The sequence below is a fragment of the Bos indicus x Bos taurus genome, chromosome 6, assembly GCF_003369695.1.
Source record: "Bos indicus x Bos taurus breed Angus x Brahman F1 hybrid chromosome 6, Bos_hybrid_MaternalHap_v2.0, whole genome shotgun sequence".
In the NCBI taxonomy this organism is placed as follows: Eukaryota; Metazoa; Chordata; class Mammalia; order Artiodactyla; family Bovidae; genus Bos; species Bos indicus x Bos taurus.
In genome coordinates this window covers 104,688,049-104,708,375 of record NC_040081.1, presented here as the reverse complement: position 1 = coordinate 104,708,375, position 20,327 = coordinate 104,688,049, and the positions used below count along the sequence as shown (strand labels likewise).

Below are 20,327 nucleotides of genomic sequence, written 5' to 3'. Positions count from 1 at the left end.
GGATACCATGCTACTTTAGCCCTTGAATAGGAAAGTTTGGCATAGATAGATAGATAGATATTAGGTTGGCCAAAAGCTTTTTCCATAAGATGTTATGTAAAGACCTGAAGAAACTTCTTGGCCAACCCAATATCTTACTTAAGAAGCAGGGATGTGTGTCATTTCATGGGTCTCCATCTTCAGCTGCAGCACCGCTTACCTGTACCATTCTTCTTACCCAACATGCATCCAGACTGGAGGCATTTACTGAATGCCTGCCAGGTGCTGGGTGTTGGGAAGAAATATAAAAGAACACGGCAGGGGGTGGCCCTGAAGTGCTCAGTCTAGACAGAGTGATGCACCCATAAAGAAATACGCATTACACAGGTAGCAAATGCTTTCATGGAATTCTGCACTGGGAAGAGGTGTCATCCAGAGGAGGAAATGCTGAAGCTGGGGGGATACACAGCTATTCTGCAGATAAGAGCAGGCATCCCTGGGAGAGGAAGCAGCACGTGCACAGGCACAGCATCCTGAACTCTGCTTGTTAGAGACGCCCATGGGTTGGCAGGATCAGAACAGAGGAGCAGAGGGCTGGGGTCTTACCAGTGGCAAGGCTGGAATCCTGGATGGGTTCGCATCAGGCAGAGGGCTTCGTATTCCAGGCTAAGAGATTTTAACTTGATCCCGAGGGCAGTAGGGAGCTGCTGAAAGTTTCAGACAGAGAAGTAGCTTAGAACATCAGATTCACATTCTAGAAGGATCACTCTGAGACAGTGAGGGGAATGCAAAGGGAAGCAGGGGGATTTGGGGACAGTTAAGATGCTGTTGGTAGAATCAAGGCAAAATCGCTGTCAGAACCTCCCCTAAGGCATATGCTAGCAAGTAAGAAGGGGAGGAGATGCCCAGAGATTTCAGAAACAGCCGACAGAACTGTCTTAGGGTAGGCAGCAGTTCGGATGGCAGTGAGACAGTTGTGAGTTAAAGGCAGGAATGGAGGTGCATCAGGTTTCCAAATTGGACTTCTGCATGGATGGTGATGGCCCCAGTTGTGGTCCAGGGACAGGCGTGGGTGGGCTGGGAGGTGGTGGAGCTTATGGAACTCAAGGGTTAAGAGCAGAGCTGTCCACTGGGCAACTGGAAATGAGTGTGAGGAGCCCCCAGTAAGAGGTGTGGGCTGGATGTGGAGATCTGGGGTCATGGCCCCATACATGGGTCTTAGGTTGGGTTCCCCAGGGAAGAGACCCTGAGATGGGGATTTTTGAGCAGGAAGTTGACTGGGGAGTGTTCTCAGATCAACACCTCCAGGTGATAAAGGAAGAAGGACTCAGTACAAGGAGAGGGTGAGCTGCCCTTAGTCACAACAGAGGTCTCAGCCTGCAGGGAGCTCTGGACCTGGGAGGGTCCATCCGAGAGGGAAGAGGAGGGGAAGGAAGGCCTTGGTGCCCCTGCACCAGCTAGCCATTGGTTGCTGCTGCTGCTGCTAAGTCGCTTCAGTTGTGTCCAACTCTGCGACCCCATAGACGGCAGCCCACCAGACTCCCCCATCCCTGGGATTCTCCAGGCAAGAACACTGGAGTGGGTTGCCATTTCCTTCTCCAATACATGAAAGTGAAAGTGAAGTCACTCAGTCGTGTCTGACTCTTCAAGACCCCATGGACTGCAGCCTACCAGGCTCCTCCGCCCATGGGATTTTCCAGGCAAGAGTACGGGAGTGGGTTGCCATTGCCTTCTCCGGCCATTGGGTGCAGTTTGCTCCTAAGGATGGATGAGTAGTCTTGTGGAGGAAGCATCCTTGCAGGGCTTGTCTAAGGAGAAGGCAGGGACCCAACTGTAGCCCCATAGCCGACAACAGTCATGGCAGGTAGAGGATGACCCCCTCAGTTCTGGGTCACACACCACTGTCTACAGCAGGTGGAGGGGAGGTGCTAGGCTCTCAATTGGTTGCTTCCAGAGCCACCCAGACAGCTCGAACAACCCAGTACCCAAGCCACACCTGCAGGCCAATTAACCCCAAATCTCCACCTGTGGGAGACCAGGAACATCAGTCATTTTCATTATCCCACAGGTGATTCCAATCTGCAACCATGTCTAAAACCACTGTCCTGAGGGAAGCCATGGGATGAACAGAAAAGAGTGTTGGGCTCAAAGCCCTGGGGAGGGGCTCAAAGAAACTGGAGGAGAACTAGGAGAGGGGTGTCCTGGAAGGCAAGGGGCAAGGGATTCCAGAAAGAAGTGGCCCCCTGCAGCAAGAACTGATGTGGTACCATGCCTAGGGAGAGAGTGACCCAGATGCCCTAAAATGTACCTGGAATTCAACTTTAATGTCACTGTCATGAAAAGGTAATAGACACAGATGCTTCCTGTGAAAGAAGAGTCTATGATTCATAGTTCTCCAGTGGAGGGGGCATGCCACCCCATGCAGGGCCACACGAGGAAGCTCCAGGGCTGGTCAGGAGCAGAAGGAGGGAGGGCATGAGAGAGTCATTTCCTAGGCAGATTGATAGGGAGTCTAGGGGTCCCCAAGGAGAGAGGGGTCTAGAATTCTCAAGGAGGAAGAAAGGACAAACTTTTTTTCTTTCTCCACATTCCTTAGGATTATATAACAATAATGTATCCTGCCTAAGGACAGTCTTTGGATTCAACCTTCTGTTATCTTAAAATGTTAATTATGGTAGTAGACCTGGTCTTTACAAGGATGTATCTTGCCTAAGGACAGTGTTATCTTAAAATGTAAATTATGGGAGTAGGTCTGATGAGGTCTTTACAACCTCCAGATATTCTTTGGATTATATAACTTCATTGTTAACACTAGCAAGCAGGTACTCTTTCCACCCCCTTCTGATGCCTATGTCAGAAGCTTTCTCTATCTCCTTTATACTTTAATAAAACTTTATTACACAAAAGCTCTGAGCGATCAAGCCTCGTCTCTGGCCCCGGATTGAATTCTTCTCCTCCAGAGGCCAAGAATCCCGGTGTATTCGCGTGATTCAACAACAACCTTTCAGGCAGGGCATGGCCCAGAGCCTTTATTGTGACTTCCATGGAAGGAATGGGTGAGTCTGGGTAGGGAAGCTTAGGCAGGCTCAGGATGGCATAGTCTGAATAGTTACAGGTGTCCCCAGGACTACAGGGGCTATCTCAAGTTGCCTACTACCTGGCCCTGGGGTAATTTAGGAGAGGGGGTGTATTGACTTGGTGTGTGAGAGTTAGATAGAGGAAGTGGTCCATGTAGGCTCTGGATTGGTTGGTTTGTATGTTAAAGGGATGATCCCAGGGAAGTTATTTGCTAGAAATTAACTAGCCTAGGAGGGGGAGTATCTCCAGGATCAGTAAGGCTCTAAGATATCAGATCATCATAAAACATAGGAAATAAAAAGCATAGTTAATAGACCAGCCCCGAGGGCCCTCAGCTTGGAGGTCAGAGAGGGCTGGGCTTCAGCCTCAACTCATCCCCTTGGGGTGCTGGGCACAACTTTCAGAATACACAGGAGCCTTGACCTTGGGTTCCTCGGGGCTACAGAGGGGAGGACTCTCCAGAACAGAATGAGATGCAAACTCCCAGGTCAGGGAAACTGTAGTGGGGGGGTGGGGGGGTTGGTTCCAAGGATGGAACTCTACAGAATTCCCATGAAAATGCTCACGAGGAAAGAATATCCATGAGAAACATCTGCCAGCCCCAGAGACCTGACCCAGTTCTTCACCACTGTTTCATCTTAGAGAAGTCAGACACTGAATAGAAGCCAGGGAAGTGCAGGGGGAGGATGAACAATGAGAAGCCACCATCAATCCCCCACCCCCAACTCTTTTCACTGCAGACTCCAGCTCGAAGCAGGCTTGGACTGGGGGAGTAGAAAATATGTCATTCAATCAGGTTGATTTCATTATGATTTTGAAACTGTGGCCTTAAGACCATTTAAAACCACTGAGATGGGGAAGGGAAGGGCACTCTCACTGATTGCATTTTGAACAAATGTAGGAGATGAAAGGGCTTCCCAGGTGGTGCTAGTGGTAAAGAATCTGCCTACCAGTGCAAGAGATTTAAGAGACGTGGGTTCAATCCCTGGGTCGGGAAGATCTCCTGGAGAAGGGCAGGGCAACCCACTCCAGTATTCTTGCCTGGAGAATCCTATGGACAGAGGGGCCTGGCAGGCTATAGTCAGTAGAGTCGCAGAGTCAGACATGACTGAAGCGACCTAGCATGCACGCACAGGAGATGAAAACCAAGGTTGTGTTTCAATAACACCATGAACTGTATGTTTTTAAATTTCGTTGCAGATACATTTGTAAAGTATCCAGCACTGAGCTTGACACGTGGAGAACTGGTTAAATGCTAGCCTTGATTCTAGTGGATGAGATCTTAAATAGGAAGACTTACAAAGGAAAATAGCCCATTTTATCCCCTCAACTAGCCTTGTGAGAGAGATCTCCTTCCACTCCTTCTCACCTCCAACCCCTGTCCTGGTGGCGGTAGGAATAGTATTTGCTCCACTTGACTGGGCGGGGATGGCGGGGGGTGGGGGGGTGGCAGAGGACCACAATATACTGTCCTTAAATTAGAACCTGACTTGGGATAAGATCAGTGATTCCAGCTCTACTTAAAAGTTCAAGCTGTCTCATCCTGGTCCAGGAGGGTTTTATTTATGGAAATACCTGAGGTCATCTATAGCCTGCGGGAAATAAGACTAGAAGTCTATTTTTGAAAAGGAAGCCTCGGTAGACTAAAGAGGAAGACAATCGCATTTTTGCAAGACTCACTCACCTTACCAGAGAGAAAGCAAAAATCATCTCTGCTGACAAGACTTCCATTTTTCTTTCCTCTCAAGTGATATCAGCATGTGTAAGAAGGGCTTTGACCTCAGGCTTTACTGAACACATCAGGGTCCAATTGGCATCAAAAAGACTCATCAACCTAGAGGGATGGGATGGGGTGGGAGGTGGAAAGAAGGTTCAAGAGGGAGGGCGCATATGTATACCTATGGCTGGTTCATGTCGATGTGTGGCAGAAACCAACCCTCAGCGGGTAAAGAATCTGCCAGCAATGCAGCAGACACAGGAGACGCGGGTTCGATCCCTGGGTCAGAAAGATGCCCTGGAGAAAGAAATGGCAACCCACTCCAATATTCTTGCCTGGAGAATTCCATGACCAGAGGACCCTAGGAGCCTACAGGACCATGTGGTCTCAAAATGTCAGACACAACTGAGCGATGAAGCCCACACAATATTGCAAAACAATTATTCTCCAATTAAAAATAAATAATTAAAAAAAAAAAAAACTCATCTGAGATTGACTCTCTGTAGCACCTAGTGGTCCATGAGATTCTCCAGGCAAGAATACTGGAGTTGGTTGCCATTCCCTCCTCCAGAGGATCTTCCCAACACAGGGATCGAACCCACATCTCTTATGTCTCCTGCATTGGCAGGCGGATTCTTTATCTCTAGTGCCTCCTGGGAAGCCCTACGCAGGTCATACTGGAAGCCCTAGGCAGACACAGCCCAAGGTGTGTCCAGCTGCTTGCTGCTCAGAAGGCTATAAAGAGGCAAGCTTGGTGGAAAGGAAAGTTTGCTTTATTTTGGATGCTGGCAGCTGGGTGAGAGGGCAGACTTCTGTCCAGAGGTTGACTCCACACCCCACCCCACTGCACCCCACCCCACCGCGACCAACAATCAGAGTTGGGCAAGAGGTTTTACAGGTGGAGGGAGGGGGCTCCATGTAGAAAGAGCACACTCAGCTCTGACAGTCATCTTGAACTTGGTCAGTGATGGTCTGACCTGCATTACCTTGATTAAGTACAGTTGATCTTCAGTTCCAGCGTTGGTTTGTTCTCATTTCTTAGAGGCCAGTTCTCAAAATTGTGGTGGCTTATGTCATGGCTACAGTCTGGTCATCATGTAATTAACTTCTTCCACCTGATGGTGGTTTTAATAACTATAAGACAGCTCACAGGATATGGCTCAGAATATTATCTATAGTCCTTGAAAAGGGACTAAATGTCCTTGACCTTGCTAAATAACTAAACTATAATTATTTAGTCTGTTGGATGGTTTTCCTGTTTCTGCATTTTCTCACTTCTCTGATTAAACTTACCGTTTGGCTAAAATATTTCCCCAGACAAAAGGCAGGTGGAGAACATGAGGGGCAAGGACCATAGGCTTTTCCCACAGCATCAAATTAGAGAGGCACCTCCCAGGGGTGGCATCCTTGGAGCTGCCATTGGGTGGAAGAAAGAGGGGAGCTGGAAAGTACTCCTGGAGGAGGAACAGCAAGTACAGATGTGCAGAGGCATGATCCACTCAGGATCATTGGGAATGATGACTGCAGAGGAAGTGCAGGGCCAGGGGATGCTGGAGATGTGGGAGCTTGGCTGGAGGATGGGTCATGGATGGCTTTGCTGCTGTTCCATGGCCCTTTAACCTGGCTTTGAGGACAACCAGGAGCCTTTGAACTGAGATGGACACCCTCCGTTTCCTTGAATCTACAATGCAGCATTTCTGGAATCACACTCCTGTGTGTAAATTGACAGGTTACGCAATCCAAATCTAAGCGTCATCGTGGCCCCTTCCAAGATCAAGAAGGAATGTTATCTTTATCACCTGACTGGTTGGTGGTGAGGCAACAAGATGATGGTTCAGGAATCTAGATGTCAGTTTGCTGACTCCAACCAGCCTGGGGGTCTACATGCTGGTGGGCGGCAGTTTCCATGTGGTGGGGTCTTTGTTTCTGTAGAAACAACTCAAGGACATGCATTGGGTTGCCATCTCTTTCCCCCAGGGAGCAAGCAAGGTCCCTGCCACTCTGTGGCTAGATAACTGTTTAAGTGACTATTACTTTTTCTTGCTTGACTGGCTTTTCTTTGTTTCTGCATCGCCCCGTTTCTCTAATGATTAACTCCTTGATCCTGCTCTTTGAAACTCAGGGAGGCCCAGGAGACCAAAGCTTTTGCTACAGATAAGAAGCAGGGGACATGGAGGGACTGGTCACCAGGAAGGCCCCCGGGGTCCTGCTCAGTTTCACTGGTGACCACTCGTCCACCTTCCTGCTCCTCTCCCAGCCTCATTCACAGAGCTCTCCCCAATACTGAAAGCTGGCATCGGCCTGACAGGTCCCTCACAGATGATGGAAGTGGGTGCTGGCTGGTGAAGTCGGAGGAGTTTGTGAATATAAGTTGTTACTGTGTCCAGAATGAGGAAGACATGGTTAGAGAGCATCACTGATTCAATGGACATGAATTTGAGCAAATGCCAGGAGACAGTGAAGGACCAGGGAACCTGGCATGCGGTGGTCCGTGGGGTCGCAGAGTGGGATGCAGCTGATCGACTGAACAACTGGTCGACTGAACAACAACAACAAAGTGGATTTTTCAGCTCACAGGGAGACAGTCTGACCTGGCCCACCTGTGAATGGCCAGAGAAAAGAAGAAATTCACATTTTCCCTTCTATTTTGCAAGACAAATGGCCTTTTTTCTTTATTTCCTCACCTCCTACTCCCACGCTGCTCTGTAAAAGAAGCTGGCATCCAGATCCCCAGAAGATGGCTTTTTGGAGACACTAGTCTGCCATCTTCTATGTCAGCTGGCCTTCTGAATGAAGTTGTATTCCTTGCCTCAACACTTTGTCTCCAATTTATTGGCCTGTCATGTAGCATATAGAACAGCAACACAGCACTTCCCAGGAGGCACTAGTGGTAAAGAAACCATCTGCCAATGCAAGAGATGCAGGTTCAATCCCTGGGTTGGGAAGATCCCCTGGAGGAGGAAATAGCACCCCACTCCAGTATTCTTGCCTGGAGAATCCCATAGACAGAGGAGCCTGGCAGGTTATAGTCCAAGGGGTTGCAAAGGGTTGGACACAATTGAAGCCACCTAGCACGCTTGTAATAACAAAAGCAGCGAAAAGCAGGGGTTAAAGTCAAAGAAGCAGATCCAACATGGAGTCAGAACAGGCTCTTCTCCATTACAAGGGCACTGCAGTCTCCACCTCAGGATGGACTCCTCCTGGCAGGACTGACCTGAGGCCAGCTGAAGCTTCGCCAGGTGCGAAGCCTTTCCAGGTCTGGACACATCTCCTTTTCTCCTTGACTGTCTCCTTGTACTTTCTTAGGAAAGAAAACGCTCAAGAATTCCACGTTGAGAACTTTGTTTTCCTCTCTTTGTCCCCCTCAAAACTCCTCCTTCTGACCTCTTCTTTCAGAGATGCAATTAGAGTTCATTTGTAAACCTGGGTTTAAAAAAAAACAATCAGGGAGAATGCTGCCTTAATCAGCATAATAATGAAGGCTCTGTGCTGCCTTTAAGCTGTATAATAGGTGAATGGCTGCTCCTGTGTGCTAAGTCGCTTCAGTCCTGTCCGACTCTGTGTGACCCCCGTGGACTGTAGCCCATCAGGCTCCTCTGTCCATGGGAGTGGCTTGCCATGCCCTCCTCCAGGGGATCTTCCCGACCCAGGGATTGAACTTTCGTCTCCTGCATTGACAGGCAGGTTCTTTACCACTAGCGCCACCTGGGAAGCCCTCAAAGGGGCTCAAATTGCCTCTTGAATGGTATATGCTGTAGGTTCAGGGGTGGCCTGTGTCTGGAGGCCCCACCACCCTCTCTTCTGTGGGGACTCGGGAAAGCTCCAGCTGACCTTCAGTGATGAGGGCAAGATGAGTAAGAGGTCACAGGCCTCAGAGGTGTCTGGCTGGTAACACCAGCAGAGCAGTCGCTTCTTCTGCACACCCACTGGGTGCTGGCAAAGCACAGAGCCCACAGGCAAAGCTTTATCTGAGCCCACTCTCACGACTGCCTGAGAGGTGGCCGCGGCTGTCCCCATTCCCCAGGTGAAGAGAAGGGGGTTCGAGGGGCCATGAGAATGATCTCAGCCAACGACCTGGAAAGACCAGAGCCCCTCAGGCTGGCTTTGCTGTCCCCGGGGCCTCTCAGTCAGTCAGTTCTTGGCTTCCCCAAACTCCTCCTTCTCAGGGTCACCCTATTGCAGGAAGGGGGAGCCTTTCCAGGGCCCCACAGTGGGCTCTTGTCTAACACAGAAGTGAATTCTCTGAGGAGACACACATGCTGTGAAAGCAAAAGACTTTATTGGGAAGGGACACCCGGGCGGAGAGCAGCAGTGTTAAGGGAACCCAGGAGAACTGCTCTGCCACGTCGCTCATGGTCTTGGGTTTTATGGTGGTGGGATTAATTTCCAGGTTGTGTCTGGCCAATCACTGTGACTCAGGGTCCTTTCTGGAGGTGCAGGCATCACTCAGCCAAGATGGATTCCAGCAAGGAGGATTCTGGGAAGTTGACAGGATATATGGACTGGTGTCTCCTCTTCTTTTGACCTTTCCTGTATTATTCTGGTCGGTGGTAGTTCGTTAGCTCTGTGTACCTTGCCACAATCTCTTTGTGTAAGATAACTCATGCAATGGTTGCTATCAGGCCTGGCCAGGGACGGTGGTTTCGGTCATTGGTCCCCCTAACTAAACCACAGTCTCATGCTTTGAGGGGGTGAGGTCAGCTTTCTGGGTTGTCTCTGTCCAGCCACCTTGCTCATGCCCACATCTGATGTGACTCAGGGTCCTTCCTGGTGGTGCAAGTATCTCTCAGCCAAGATGATTCCAGAGGGAGGACTTCTGGGAGGTTGCAGGACTTATCATGGACTGGCATTTCTTCCCTTCTTTTGGCCCCTCCTGAATTTTCCCATTTAGTTTTGGGACCTCCTGTTGTGAAACAACTCATAAAGCAGTATGGCCAAGGTGGGCGGTCTCAGTCAACAATTCTGTAACAAATCCAGTGTCCAGTCCCTCCCTAGTCTTTGTTCCTGGGGTTTATCCTTGGTAAGGGGGACCCTGTGCAGAAAGCAGAAGCTGCCTGGCCCAGGGGTCCAGCTCCCCCCAAACAGTGACCTTATCATTCACCAACCCCCTTTTCTCCCTTCAGGAGAGCACCTGGCCGTATCTGTTTGGAGTGATTGTCATCCCTGCCTTGGTCCAGCTGGTGAGCCTGCCCTTTCTGCCCAAGAGCCCGCACTACCTGCTACTTGAGAAGCACGACCAGGAGGGAGCTGAGAAAGGTAGGGCTCCCTTTGCCTGGTCCACGCGGCCCCCATCTCCTCACAGGGGTCAGGGATATGGGCATGCATGCTCTAGCACACCCCATCCCGTTTCGTCTTCCCATCTGTCTGCTGTGGGTGGCCCTGAGTGGGGACACAGATCACAGTGTGGACTGAAGAAAATAGCACACCATGAGAGTTGTGAGTTGTTTTATTTGTGGCAAAATGAGGACTGCAGTCCGGGAGACAACCTCTTAGCTGGCTCTGAGAAACTGCTCCAAAAAGATATGAGGAGTGTCAGTATATATGTGATTTTGGTGAAGCGGGATGCATGCGGTCAAGCATGCATGTCAGCAAAGGTTTGCTGCTAAGTCACAAGGAGCAGATGTCACCATTAATGATTTTAGTGCCTTTCTAGATGTGAGAATATGTGAGACTTTGGGCTCATAAAATCTTCTGAAAATATCTAACTATCTGAAGGCCTGTTCTGCCAGTTTTGAACAGATCACCTTATTCTTGGTTTCTGCCCTGAACTCCTTTCAGGGTGTATTGAAGGTCAGTGACTGCAGTGGCTACTGACTTAATCCTTGTAGAACCAGATGGCTGGTGACAGTTTTTCAGTTATCAATAGAGAGACCCTGAAAAAGCCAAGACAGAGCAGGATAAGACCCAGGTCTGCTCACCTCTGTGCAGTGTCTCTCCATGGCCACCTCTCGGGGGGACCCAACCCCAGAGATGCTGCAAACACAGGTTTCTCGGTGGTTTAGTCTATCCCAGCCCTCCCTCTGTTATTCTCTTCCTCACTGATCAGCTTTCCCATCAAGCACAGAATAAGCCCTCGTGTCACCCCAGCATGGGGCCTCTGCACCAAGACCCAATGGAACATTCCTTCCAGCCTTTCGAGGGAGCAGAAATATACCCATTTTACAGGAGGGAAGCATGAGGCCCACATAGGGCTTGCCAGTTGTCTTCTGTAGCTTTTCTTAACCCTTTGAATGGTGAGGCGCTGAACCAGATTCAAAGCACAGCTTGAAGAATCAGAGGCATTTCTACAGAGCCCAGAAAAGGCAAAATGATTTTGCCTGGAGACAGACAATGTAAAGTGAACAACAGGATCCCCTTTCTTTTAGTTTTATTAAACAAGACATGGTCAAGAGCGCCATGGTTCAGCACAAGGGCTGGGAGTAACTAGTCCTGCCTTCACATCCCAGCTCTGCAGTCTGACCTCGACCTGTTCTTTTTACTGTTCCAATTCTCAGAATCGACATCTGTAAAAAGAAATGATATAAACTTCCCCTATGGGCTTCTTGTAGAGATTAAAGTAGATATCTATATCTATGTCTGTATCTATATTTGGTCCACAGTATTATCTGCTGTCATCATTACTGAGCTCTCTGTCCATTTTCTTATTATCCGTGCCATGTCCTCTAATCTAAATTTCCCTAATGTCCACATCCAAGAAAAAATAATTAAGAATTATATGTAATCCTTAGTTTACTATAATTTGTGCAAAATAAATCTAAAATTTAAAGTCCAAATAACCTAAGTGTCTTTTGAGTTGACAGATGTTATGATGAAATATTAATCACCCCCTATGTTCATCCATGGGCTTCCCTGGTGGCTCAGAGGTTAAATCGTCTGCCTGCAATGTGGGAGACCTAGTTCAATCCCTGGGTTGGGAAGATCCCCTGGAGAAGGAAATGGCAACCCACTACAGTATTCTTGCCTGGAGAATCCCATGGATGGAGGGCCTGGTGGGCTGCAGTCCATGGGGTTGCAGAGTCGGACACGACTGAGAGACTTCACTGTACTCTGCTATGTTTGTCCAGCAGTTTTTGGTTTGGATCTATTTTCTCATTTACAACATTTTCATGAGATCAGAGAACGTTATCATTACCTTCGCTTTTTAGATGAAGAAACAGAGGCCTACAGGGGTGAAGCGACTTCTCCAAGGCTGTGGTTATATGGTTTCTGGTTTCTAGAGGCCTTTAAAAACTGATGGAGAGGACAGATCTTTCTTCTGTAGAGTGCCCACATACACAAAATTTGTGGAGCTTGGTGTTGGGGATGGGACTTGATCCCTCTCCCCTAGAAGCCCACAGAGGACCCTGGTTAATGCTCCACCCCCATCTCACAGCCAGCTAGTGATAAAAGAAGGATTGAAACCTGAAGATGACTGTCCTCCCTTCTCTCACACACACAGAGGGACACGGATGGGTAGTGGGGTCCATGGGGAGGCAAACTATCCAAAAGTCAGGCTTCAGGAAAGCAAGCTGATGGTCAGATGGAGGAGGCTCTGGAGTAAAAAGAAGGCAGTTGAGAAAGAGCCAATGGGATCTGACTCCGAAAAGCAACTGGATTATAGGTCGTTATCGTTCAGTTGCTAAGTCGTGTCCGATCCTCTGCTACCCCATGGACGGCAGCACGCCAGGCTCCTCTGCTTTCCGCTATCTCCCGAAGTTTGCTCAAATTCATATCCATTGAGTCGGTGATGCTATCTAACCCTCTCATTCCCCGAACCCCCTTCTCCTTTTGCCTTCAATCTTTCCCAGCTGTTAGAAGGCAGCAATTCCTCCAGCTTGATCTCCTGGCATGCAAGGACGTCCATCCACCCATCTGGCTCCACTGGGGAGGAACTCTTGGGAAATGCTCCAATTAAGTACAGTTGGAATGGGCAGTGCATGCGAATGCCCGACAGTGAAAAAGGTTTAAAAGATTTATTTCATAGCACAGCAGGGAGTGAGAGAGAAGGCCAGTGGTAAAAAAAAAAAATGATAAATATTACATGTGCGCTTTATAAAAAGGACAAAAATGTTGGCCTTGGGTTGAAACAGAATATTGAAATCTGCATCTGTACTAATATTAATAAAAGTGCTCATTTCACTCCAGGCATTCAGCAATCATAGCTATTTATTGTGCTGGGTGCTCTGCCAGGAGAAAGGGAGAGGGGGACAAAAGATAGCCTTCCCGCTTCCCCAGGAGGTAACAGGGACACCTAGGTATGGGCCATGCACACACTCCTAATTAACGGCTCATCCACATTGAGAACTAGTTCATTCTCAGCACTTCAGGTGTATTAGATTGTTAATCCCTCCTTACCATAGAAAGTAGATCATATTATTTCCATGGGAGAGCTTAGATAAAGACACAGAGCTAGCAAATGCCAGCCCTGCGGTTTGAACTCTGACAGTCTTGCTCTGGCTCCTACGTGCATAAACAAAGCACTCTTATCTCTGAGCACCTTGTTTGGCACCACGGGAAATATACCTGGCCTGGTCTGTGGGCAGGGGTGCGTCCAGGGGCGGGGCCAGGGGCGTGGCTTAGGTGTTCTGCCCACCCCTTTTGTGGTGTTGAGCACAGGGGCCAAGCTTGGTACCCTGCATTTGCTTCCGACTTCCTGTTTTTGCTCCAGCTCTTCAGAAGTGGCATTTGGGGTTGTGTTTGGTCCTTTTGTATTTTGCTGTCTATAATTGGGCTTCCCTGGCGGCTCAGCAGTAAAGAATCTGCCTGCCGGAGACATGAGAGACATGGATTTGATACCTGGGTCTGGAAGATGCCCTAGAGGAGGACATAGAAACCCACTCCAGTATTCTTGCCTGGAGAATCCCATGGATAGAGGCCACTGTCCATGGGGTCACAAAGAGTCTGGCATGACTGAAGCGACGGGGCATGCATGCGTGTCCATAATTTGCCCCAACTGCGCATGCTCTCAGTTATTTTTAGTCCCTCATAGTTTCTTTGTACCTTGTTGCTCTAGGCGAAATTTGTCCAGGTGCAAGCATTGCAGCAAAGGGTTCCAGCTCCCAGGCTGTCTTAAGAGGAGATGCAAGTATGGAACAGGCTGTTTACGCAGGCAGGGAGTTCTCATTTCTGGAGGTGTCTGAGCACTAGGCAGGAGTGGGAAGAACCACTGGAGGCAGCCAGAAGGTCCAGTTCAATCAACACCCTACTCTGCTGTCCACCAACCTCCTCTAGGCCTTGGCTTCTTAATTTCTAAGAAGGGAAACATCACAACCATCCAGCCTCTGGTTGAGACAGACAAGATCAAATACAGTGGTGTTTGGGGGAAGAGGGCTTGGCAAGCTGTGGCCTGCGCACTTAAAAAGGAAATTGTCTGCTTTTGCCACGTGGATTGCTGCATGACCTTGCTTTTGAAGAAAGGGATTCTATGGTTAAAGTGATGTGATATCTTTCGCTCTGGGAATGGAGAATTTGTTTAATGTTGGGGGGAGAATCACCCCCAACTCTCTAACAAATCAATCGTCACTTATACCTGAGCTGTTCCTGTCCTTTTCCGTGACATTTCCATCATGTTTATTGGTGGTACCACCCCTGTGTTTGTGCCTTAAGCATGTTTCCTTATGACTTTTTTCTTATTATTAATGTCATGTGTGGTCAAAAGAAAAATGGCCTCCAAGTATATCCACATCCTAATTTTCGGAACCTGTGAATGTCACCTTGCATGGCATGAGGGGCTTTGCAGATGTGATCAGTTTAAGGGTCCTGTGCGTGCATGCTCAGTCGCTCAGTTGTGTCTGACTCTTTGTGACCCCATGGACTGTAGCCCATCAGACCCCTCTAGGGACAATTATTTTGGATCATTTGGATGAATCCAATGGAATCACAAGGCTCCTTATAAGTGAAAGAGGGAAGAAGAGGGTCAGGGTCGGAGAAGGAGCTGTGGTTGAAGATACAGTGCTGCCGGCTTTGAAGGTGGAGGAAGGGGCCAGGAGCCAAGGAAATGCAGGCCGCCTCTAAAGCTGGAAAAGGCCAGGGAATAGACCACCCTCTAGAGCTTCAAGGAGGAGCAGAGCTCTGATGACACCTTGATTTTAGCCCAGTGAGTCCCTTTTTGGGCCTCTGACCTCAGAACTGTTTGTACTGTTGTAAGCCTGTGAGCGTGTGCTCAGTCACTCGACCCCATGGACTGTAGTCCTCCAGGCTCCTCTGTCCATGGGATTTCCCAGGCAAGAATACTGGAGTGGGTTGCCATTCCATTCTCCAGGGGATCTTCCTGACCCAGGGATTGAACTCACATCTCCTGCATTGGCAGGTGGATTCTTTACCACTGAGCCACAGGGAAAGTGGTGATTTATTAGAGCAGCACAAGAAACTCAGACATCACATTAAGTAAAGAAAATCAGTTCCAGTTGAACTAGGACTTTACCTTCATTCTGAAGACAAACCTTTTTTTACTTGAATTCTCAGAATGGTTGGACATTCTGATGGCTTCTTTTATTTTTATTTATAACAAATAACTGAGTGAAAGGTCTTCGGGAGCATGATGCTTTTAAAGCTGTTTGTTTCCCATGCACCATTTTTGCTATAATTTATCAAGTGTCCTTTCCACGCAAGGTGCTTTGTTCTCATTGTCTCCAACGTCACAAGTCTCCAGAAACTCAGAGACTTTGGGGAGGAAATCAGCACTCAGACGTTGAGAGCCTGGCCTGCAGTCCCACTCCGGCCCTGAATTCACACTAGGGCAAGGTGATGCCTTGAGTGGATGTTTACATGAATTTATGAACACGACATATACACAGAGGCAAATGTATTAGCAAACGATTGATCCATTAGTTGCTAGGTTTAAAGCCTCGAGAAATGTCCACTGCCATATTGCGATTTTCTATATTTGACCCAGAGTTGAACTCCATACATACGTCTATTGCATCAGAGAATAGTTAAATCAGTCATTGCTCATCTGAATTGAAAACTAAAAGTCCTGTCCTCCAGCCAACTTGATTCACTTACGTAACAAACAATTATGATTGTAGCATTATGAAAGCATGCTTAGTACATAATGCTTTGTGGGGAAAACTAGAACATAAAATAAGCCCATGTGATCACAAAAGTGTGGACATAATAGAGATAAGTAGGGCAGGAAGCCATAAAGAATGCTGAGCACTGAAGAATTGATGCTTTCAAATTGTGGTGCTGGTGGAGACTCTTGAGAGTCCCTTGAACTGCAAGGAGTTCAAGCCAGTCAATTCCAAAGCAAATCAGTCCTAAATAGTCATTGAAAGGACTGATGCTGAAGCTAAAGCTCCAATACTTTGGCCACCGGATGTGAAGAGTCAACTCATTGGAAAAGACCCTGATGCTGGGAAAGATTGAGGGCAGGAGGAGAAGAGGGTGACAGAGGATGAGATGGTTAGATGGCATCACTGACTCGATGGACATGAGTTTGAGCAAGCTCTGGAAGATAGTGAAGGACAGGGAAGCCTGGTATGCTGCAGTTCATGGGGTCACAAAGAGTCAGACACGACTCAGTAACTAAACAACAACAAAGGCAGGAAGGGGAGAAGGCAGACCTGGGTAGAGATTTGTGAGAGAGCTGTGCTCTGTGCTCTGTGCTCTTGATAAGGGAGGATGCATGATGTGAGCTGGTCCTCCTGCAGCCTCCAGCCCCACAAATGCATCCACCAAAACCCATGCCAAGTCCAGAAATGGCCATCCAAGTTACCAAGGTGCCCAAGGAAACCCTGGGTAGTCAGCCCCTCCCAGACCCTGCTCTTGCCTGGCAGGTCCTGGCCACGCTATGTCCATCTGGAGACACTGGAGAGGTCTCCGGAGGGCAGGTGAGTGCCCTGGGCTCACACTTGTCAACTGAAGGATGGTGCCACCTCCCAGACCTGGCAGAGGGATGTGGCAGGGGAAGGAGACGTCTTACCTCTGCCCCGTGCAGCACAGTCACCTGCTCTTGGAAGACCCTCCCCTGTTGTCACTCTGCTTCATCTTCATGATGTGGCCATGATGAGTGACCTCGAACCTCTCCCCACCTCGCCCCTGGAAGATTGGTCCTCCAGGGCTCCCTGTCCCCTGGCTGGAGAGCCTGCTGGCGGGATGGGCTACAGAGCAAAGGACTCGCAGCCCAGGGAGCCTGGCACCTCCCTTCAGAACACCCAAGGGTCCACAGTGGGCAGCAGAACAGCTCAGAAAACACCTCGTAAAAGCCCGGTTTCCCAGAGCACAAGGCACATTTTCATTCCAAACAGCGAGAGACTGGAGTCAGACACAACACCACTTTACCTTTGTTTTTCTGTTTTTTTGCACAGATTAGTTTTTACATTTTTGTGCGTTTTTAAAAAGTTACACTCCATTAGAAGTTACTACAAAATAGTGGCTCTGTTCCCTGTGTTGCACAGTACATCCCTAGAGCCATACACCTAATAGCTTGTACCTCCATCCCACCACCTCTGGGAGGGCCCATCAGGGGAGGAGAGCTCTGTGTACCCCTGACTGAGATGCAGGTTCGATCCATGGGTCGGGAAGATCCCCTGGAGGAGGAAATGGCCACCCAATCCAATATTCTTGCCTGGAAAATCCCATGGACAGAGGAGCCTGGCAGGTTACAGTCTATGGGGTCTCAAAGAGTCAGATGTGACTAAGTGACTGAGCGTGCACACATGCACACACGGAGTCAGACAGTATTTGTCTTTCTCTCTCTGCCTTATCTCACTAAGCATAAAGTCCTCCAAGTCCATCCATGTTCCTGCAAATGGCAACATTTCCTTCTTTTTTATGGCTGAGTAGTATTCCAGTGTGCATATGTACCACATCTTCATCCATTCATCTGTTGATGGACATATGGGTCGTTTCCACACTTTGGCTATTGTAAATAAGTCTGCTGGGAGCACTGGAGTGCATGTACCTTTACAAATTCATGTTTTCATTTTTTTTTTTTGGATATATACCCAGGGGTGGGATTGTTGGGCCACTTGGTAGTTCTACTTTTAGTTTTTTGAGAAACCTCCACATTCTTTTCCTCAGTGATTACACCGATTTACATTCCCATCAACAGTTTATAAGGGTTCCCTTTTCTCCACAGCCTCACCAACCGTTGCTATTTTATACTCACTTTACTTTTGGAGGTTCATGGAAGGTTCCAGCAAGCAGAGGATGTTTTCAACATCACGCCTGTGGTTGGTGCCATCTGTGGGTAGCCCCTGGGTCTCCTGGGGGTCCCCATGCCCCTCAGCATTGGGAGGAATTGCCTGTGCCCCCATTGTACTGCATGGGGACTTTCAAAGCCCCCTTCAAATGTCTCTGAAGTCCAGAGTGCTCTGGAAGTTGAGCCATCTTGGGCACCAGGACGCTTGCTTGCTGTCTTGTTACGCTTGTAACCCTTGTTACCCTCTGAGCGTAACAGCCCCAACTTGAACTTCAGCACCCACTTGGTCTTCCCCAATCAGCGTTGCAGCAGTCACGCCCCTGATCACTGGAGGGTTTCCGGAGGGGCTCGATGCCTAAGGTGCCTGACTTCCTGCCTCCCACCAGCCTCTGCTCTCCCCTCTCACCTCCGCTCATCCCCTCTGCCTGCTCAGAGGACCCCCAAGCTCCAATTTCCTCTCCCTCTAGCATGTGGAGCAGCCTTTCTTCTTTCTGGAGCTGAAAGCACCTGCCATGCAAACGTTCAGCAAACCCCTTTTCCTCCAGGCACTTATCAAAATATTTTTCTCAGCCAAGACAGTTCTTTCCTTGAGAGACATTCTGGTGTCAGCCGCTAAGTTAAAACATGCTTTTCTTTCCTTCTTTATACCAGTAATATCACTGCGGCTCTTTGAGACTCCTGGGCTCTGTGGAAGCCATGGTGTGTAGACTCAGGTGGGGACAGGTTCCAGGCTCTGCTTCCTCACATGGTAGCCCTATGAGCTCACGCAGTTGCCCATCATTTTGGGTGAGGCTCAGTTTTCTCATCTGTGAAATGGGAATAGCACAAATGCCTATCTCCAGGAACCGGAAGGATGATGAAATAAGATCATGGATTGGAGAACACTTTGCAGCCTGCAAAAAGTCTGTAGCAACATCAGCTGCAGTCACCGTGATCATGTGGCTAAAATCAATCAACAAACACTCACTGTTTATCAAGTAGGTTCTTGTCCAGGAAGGGAAAGAAAGAACTGCCCATAGAGGCCACAAGCATCCAGACTGAGACTTTGAGGTCACACAGAGAGGTCCTGGGCCCTGGGAGGAACTTCTGTCTCTAAGAGCTGTTGAGAGGCCTGGGAGAAGCCCGTCTTGTTGAAGATACTTATCCTTTCTTCTTGCCCAGCTTATTCCTACTCATGCTGGGAGGCTCTGTGCATCTCCACAGGGGCTTGGAATTCAGTGTCTGGACCACTGCCCGTCAGTCAGGGTCCTCTATGAAGCTGACACCAGGTGGACCAGCGAGCGGGCCTTGATTGGCTTGAGTGCCTGTGCAGGGAATGGGGAGGTAGAGAGACTACAGACGTGGGACCAGCCCAGCCTGCAGCGGAGAAACCAGGTTCGGGGCTTGGGCAGAAGAGTCTTGGGTGCTGTGCAGAACAGAGAAGACTCAGCAAGGCTCTGACACCTCCTCCAGCAAACGTCAGCCCCAGAGGGGCCCCATGTGCCAGGAACAAGGCTGCCTCAGTTCCCCAGCCATGTTCCCGCTGCTGTGAGCAGCGTCCAAAGCCTGGAGTGACATCCGGGGTGAGGGCTTGCAGAGCACAAAGCCTGGAGTGACATCCGGGGTGAGGGCTTGCAGAGCACAAAGCCTGGTGCGACATCCGGGGTGAGGGCTTGCAGACCACAAAGCCTGGTGTGACATCCGGGGTGAGGGCTTGCAGAGCACAGCGTCTGTCGCCCTTGGTCAGGTCCAGCCCTGTAACTGGGGCTCTGTGGGTACGTCCTCCTGCCACTACAATGAGGGAGGCCAAGTGGCTCTAGAAGGGCACCCTCAGTGGAGGAGGGAGACGGAGTGACGTCTTCCTGGGGGCCCCAGGCTGGTCAGGGCTCTCCAGAGGAACAGAAGCAATATGGTGTATGCGTATGTGCGTGTGCGTGTGAGTATGTATGTGTGTGTGTAGAGGCAGAGAGAGAAATTCAGTTTAAGCAGTCAGTGCACGTGTTTGTGGGGCCCGGCAAATCCATCTGCTGAGTGGGCTGGAGACAGGGAAGAACTGATGTTGCAGCTCGACTCTGGAAGCTGCTGCAGGCAAAGCTCCTTCCTCATCGGGGCCTCAGTCATTGGCTCTTAAGGCCTTCAACTGATCGGGTGGGGCCACCCAGCTTCCCAGGTGGCACTAGTGGTAAAGAACCCGCCTGCCAGTGCAGAAGATAAAAGAGACGAGCATTCAATCCCAGGGTCGGGAAGATACCTGGAGGAGGGCGTGGCAACCCACTCCCCTATTCTTGCCTTGAGAATCCCTAGGACAGAGGAGCCTGGTGGGCTACAGTCCACAAGGTTGCAAAGAATTAGACATGACTGAAGCAGTTTGGCACACATGGACACACACACCCGGATTCCAGAGAATCATCTGCTTCCTCCAGGTCTAACTGATGTGAATGTTACACCATG

General features: G+C 49.3%; 1 protein-coding gene across 3 annotated transcripts in view; it reads left to right on the top strand.

The window, feature by feature from the left end:
* The window catches only part of SLC2A9 (solute carrier family 2 member 9), a 227,341-nt gene that overhangs the window by 88,099 nt on the left and 118,915 nt on the right, over positions 1–20,327 (top strand). For all 3 annotated transcript variants that reach the window (XM_027545036.1, XM_027545035.1, XM_027545037.1), the window contains one exon: positions 9,898–10,030. In XM_027545036.1, the coding sequence (XP_027400837.1) occupies positions 9,898–10,030 (133 nt within the window). The remainder of the gene's footprint in view (positions 1–9,897; positions 10,031–20,327) is intronic.